The sequence below is a fragment of the Gossypium raimondii genome, chromosome 8 (assembly GCF_025698545.1).
Source record: "Gossypium raimondii isolate GPD5lz chromosome 8, ASM2569854v1, whole genome shotgun sequence".
Taxonomy (NCBI): domain Eukaryota; kingdom Viridiplantae; phylum Streptophyta; class Magnoliopsida; order Malvales; family Malvaceae; genus Gossypium; species Gossypium raimondii.
In genome coordinates this window covers 2,872,809-2,877,996 of record NC_068572.1, presented here as the reverse complement: position 1 = coordinate 2,877,996, position 5,188 = coordinate 2,872,809, and the positions used below count along the sequence as shown (strand labels likewise).

Below are 5,188 nucleotides of genomic sequence, written 5' to 3'. Positions count from 1 at the left end.
CCTCCCGACATTTTTAAATTATCTTTATATCACCACTTATGGATGTAAAATTACATTTAACAACTCCAAAAAATTTAATTTAGTCTTATTAATAGGGGTGTTCAAACGATTGGTTCGGTTATTAGCTTAACCAAACTAGCATTAATCGAATTGTATAATCCTTTAACCGTTAATCAAATCAATCTTTTTTTTCAAAAAAAAATCGAAAATTTTCGGTTAACTCGGTCAGTTAACTGAATAACCGAAATTTAGATGTTATTGTCTTTTGGTTAAAACAAGTATAAAACATATAAAAAAAATACATTGATAATGCTCATCTATCTTGAAAGTTAACCGAATTAACTGAAATTTCAAGTCTTGAAATACTAAATAATTAAAAGCACTACATAAGTTCAATTAATTCGGTTAGTTACTTGATTTCGAACCGAATTAACCGATAATTGAAATTTCAAAAAATCATTAACCGACCTCCGATCGAACTAAGTTCAACCACCGACCAATTAACTGAATTAGATCAGTTCAATCAGTTAATTCAGTTTTAACTGAAGTTTGAACACCCTTACTTATTAGACTATTAGTGGTTGTTAACTGTTAGCTGGTCAGATAATCTGTTAAGCAGTTGCTTATAACTTCTGTTAGTTAGTTATGGTACCAGAGTTAGGTGTGTTTAGTATTGTTTCTAAGAAGCACTTTTGTAACAAATAACATTTTTGAATAAAAATATTCCTAAGTAAATTACTTTTTGAGAGAAAAAGTGATTCTCCCAAAAAAGAAAAAAAAAAGAAGTCTAAAAGCAATTTTTTGGAAGCTGAAATTTTAATTTGTTCGAAAATGAAAATTTCAATAATTAATTATATTATATTTCTTTAGAAATTGAAACTTTAATAATGATAGAATATTCTAAATTAGTAATCACAAACATAATTTATAATATTTAAAATTTAAAAATATTATAAGTTTTTATATCAAATAGCAAAACTTTTTGTTGCTTAGCTCAATCTTTAAATTGACATATATATATTTTTAAATCAAACAAAGTATTTTTAAATTAAAAATATTCAAATTAAAAAACAAATTAGACAAATATTTTTTTATTTAAATCATTATATATAATTGACATATATTTTGATATTGTCGTAATTTTAACTTCACTCCTATTATATATATGCTGTTCCTCTAAAATGAGAATTCTAGCTTCGTTTTGAATATGAATAATAATTTTCATGTGATGTAATCCTTCTATTTTTTTTTCAAAATAAAAGCCGAGAAACAATATTAATATTTATTAAATACTAGAAAAGAGATAAGCTTGGATTCTAATTTTTTTTGTATATATTGATTTTGGAATTTGACATTTTTTTTAATTTTGATCAAAATATGATGAGGTGTCACTATGATATTATGCCATATCATTATTGAAGATTTTCGTCATTAAGAAAACCAAGTTTAAGGATCAAATTGAGAAAAAAAACTACTAAGTTTTGAATATAATGTCGACAAAAAAGTTTAGGGATAAAGATGGAAAAAAATTAAATTCAAGGACTAAATATTAATTTATCAACAAAACAAAAACAGCTACTAGAATTTAATAACACCCGCTTCTAAATTTTAGGTTTTCGAATTGAAAATTTTAGGGCGCGTAAGGTTGAAGAAGATGTCAAACACAAGTTCGAGTCCGACGACCGCAATTCGGGGATCAAGCAGCGGAGCGAACGCGGCGGCTACGGCGGTGGTAGTCGCAGCAGGAGGGGTAGGAGTGACTATGACTATGAGAGGGCCATGCCCACCGACAACGGCTACAGCAACAACGATTACAACATCATATCACGAACAGCAATGCCCGCCAACAGCGGCGGTGGTGTACCCAGTAGCGTCCTCCGGTAGGGGTTTCCTTTCAACAAACCACTCTTGTCGCCCTATCCTTCCTTATCATCCTCATCCTCATTCTCATTCTCATCCCTTTGGCAACCCCAGGCCGCCGCCTCCACCGCCACCACTTCCCTATCCTACTCACTTCCATCCTCCTCTTAAAGGCCTCCCCCCTTCTCTCCATCCCAAGGTTCGTTATTTCTCTTTTTTTCAGACGTTTACCGTTTTGGGTTTTCAAATTTCAATCTCCACTTGATGTGCTATTTATTCCAAATTCAACTTTTTTTTATTTTTTATATTATTTAGGTTGCTTCATCGCCATTTTCACATGCTGAAACTAAAGGATATAAAGGTGTTAGGTAGTGTATCTCTCATCTTTAAGAATAAATTGCATATCTCGTTTCAACCTTAAAGCCAATTCTAACTTCTTTACTCTGCTTTGCCCAGGGAGAGAACCAAAGATGATTCTCTTGTCAATGTTAGGGACCGAAAGGTAAGCTTTCACATCGCATTGCCCTTATATTCTGGTTCAGTCATTGCATTTTCATTTCACTATGTTTCTACGCTAATTGCCTTTGATCACCTTTTCTTGCAGGTCAGAATATCTGACGGGGCTTCGATTTATTCTCTTTGCCGTTCATGGTTGAGAAATGGGTTCCCAGACGAACCTCAGGTTTGTCCCCCCTTTTTTTTCCTGGTAATTCATTTAAAGTTTAGCTTCCATGGAGCATATGAACGACTCACTTTGCCCAGAACAGTAATTTCCTACAAGAACATATTTATCTTTAATAAGCATGTCAACTGAGCAAGTTTTAGGCATGTAGTAGTGGTTTATTTTTTTTACAGGTATTTATGTAGTGATGGTTCAACTTTTAAGTACTGGGACAATTGAATTCTCATGAACCCAACAATGAAAATAAGATTCAATTGTATGCAATTCCCCCCCCCCCCCACCCTCTTTTATGTGGCTGAGTAGGAGTTCCATTGTCAGACCTAGTTGCTTCTTGGTTTCATTCATTCTATTGCGCCTAGTAATGTTAATTATATGGCAGCCCCAATATGGAGATATTTTCAAGTCTCTTCCACAACCTTTACCTATACCGGTTACGGGTAGTTTGCCAAAGGAAGCAGAAGATAGAGAAGAACAAGTAGAGGAGGATAAAAAGGAGGTTAGTTCCCTTTGATGGTTTTGTTATAATGGTGACTTTTTTTTTTCTTTCACTTTTCATATGTTTCTCAAGTTATTAGTAATCTTTTTAGCCATAATCACAAAACAATAATTAAAGCAAGTCATAAAATGATGCAAGTAAGATTTGTGAAGTTGTAAGGTGGGTGTGCATGACAAATATAGGAGTTAGTGTCACATTTCAACAGCTGCCTCTATACAAAAATGCAAGTCATGAAATGATTTGAGGAAGAGTTTAAGAGTTGTGTATGTATGTGTGTGAGAGAGAGATTCTAATAGTACCTGGTGCAATGATAACTAGTCTAAGAGCATTCAGCTGAAAAGTATAGGAATGCCAAATGCACATGCAGGTATATGAGCTGAAATGCTTTTGAGAACAGCTGTCTTTATGCAAAACTGCTAAATTTCCAATTCACTGCTTGCATTACATGACTCCAGCATGACTGTATCTGTGTAATAACTCAATTTGTGGTCACGGTTAACATCTTAGACATGAGCGTCAGCCCATATAATTAATAATTAAAATGAATTGTGAAGATTATAAAGTTATCTAGCTTCTTGGGTCCGGGTTAAATTTTCTTATCTATGTGAGAATCTTCTAAGGATGTACGCAAAATATTCATTAGATTGAATCAATCTCTCATGTCAACATCACAGTTTTCTCGACTCTTCTTATAAAAAAATTAGCGTCCCACTGCCACTAGTGTATGATGTTTATAAACTGCAGCCTCCTCTCTCTCTCTCTCTCTCTCCCTCTCTCCCCCCTCCCTCCCGAGTATTTTTCTTACACGAGATGAGCCTTTTACATCTAAGATGTTTGGGATACTGTTCTCTTCTTATTTTAGTTTTTGTTTGTCTTTTGGTCTATATCCAAATTTATCTGGCTGGTTGCATATCATAATCATATGCACTTAGTGTTGCTGTTACCGTTAATCCTTGATTAGCTCCTGGGTCATCTGCTTATTTCTGATAATAAGGGCAGTTGCATGTTCGTTGGCATTCTTGCAGTAGTTCTTAAAACCAGAATAAGCAATTTCATATTTGTTTTTTTTCCTTTCTTAGACTGAGCTGATTCCTGTTTCCTGATTTTAGGACGAGCAATCAGTTGAGAATTTGTCAACAGAAGATCTGTTGAAAAGGCATATTAATCGGGCTAAAAAGGTTAGATCAAGGTAAGTTTCTTTTAATTCATTATTTGCAATTTGGTGAATTTCTCATGAAATTTAGCTGCTGTAGTCATTTTATGCTGGTGTCTGAGAAATTGAAACATTAATCTTTTAATTCATTTTTTCCAATGTTTTTCACTTTGTTTCTCATTTATCCTCAAATAGTATCTTTTCGAATTTCAACACAGAACGCCTAAGATGACTGTGTATACGACCAATGATTGTTGTTTTTGTCATAGGTTACGACAAGAACGTTTGAAACGAATCGTGAGATACAAAACAAGGCTTGCACTTCTGCTACCTCCCCTTGTAGAACAGTTCCGAAGTGATGCTGCTGCTGCTGCTGCAGCTGCAGCCTTAGGGAACTGATGGGACGATTAGCAAGCATCCGAAGAAAGCAATGACATACAGGGGCCTCCTGAATTCCTGATATGATGAGTTTATTTTATATATATGGTAGGTTTTTTTTTTTTTAATAATAGAGTAGGAACTACTAGAGTGTAAAGGCAGTGACCCAAGTTTTTATGTTAAAGTGTGAGTGTTATAGTTTGGGTTTAGAGCTTCATATTGATTTGTTAATGGTGTGGTATTATTGGCTTTGGAATAGGTTCTCAATATCAAGGGAAGGGTGGATGGTTAAAAACCACACCCTGTTGGTTTAGTTACTACTAATTACCTTGGTTTTTATTAGTATGAATAAATAATTACTTTAATTAACTAAATTTTATAGTGATATCATTATATAGGTTTTGCTTATGTTGGTAGGACAAATTTTGATAAAATAAGCATTATCTATGCTTCTAATAAACTACTTGACTAAGTTTGATGTTTGGTGTTATGGTATAATATAATAATTTAATAAATTATAAGCTAAATAATAATATAATAAGGGTATTTTTACATATAATCGAGGTGCAGTACGATCTTAATTCTCATGTCAAACAACGTAATAATTTTATCATATTAA

General features: G+C 33.3%; 1 protein-coding gene across 1 annotated transcript; it reads left to right on the top strand.

The window, feature by feature from the left end:
* Positions 1-645: 645 nt before the first annotated feature.
* Positions 646-4,966, top strand: LOC105790270 (uncharacterized). The gene is made up of 9 exons (XM_052634464.1): positions 646-661; positions 1,613-1,880; positions 1,975-2,059; positions 2,176-2,228; positions 2,317-2,362; positions 2,465-2,542; positions 2,922-3,038; positions 4,148-4,227; positions 4,461-4,966. The coding sequence occupies exons 1-9, from the start codon at positions 646-648 to the stop codon at positions 4,588-4,590; spliced, it is 873 nt and encodes a 290-aa protein (XP_052490424.1). The 3' UTR covers positions 4,591-4,966.
* The last annotated feature ends 222 nt before the right edge of the window (positions 4,967-5,188 follow it).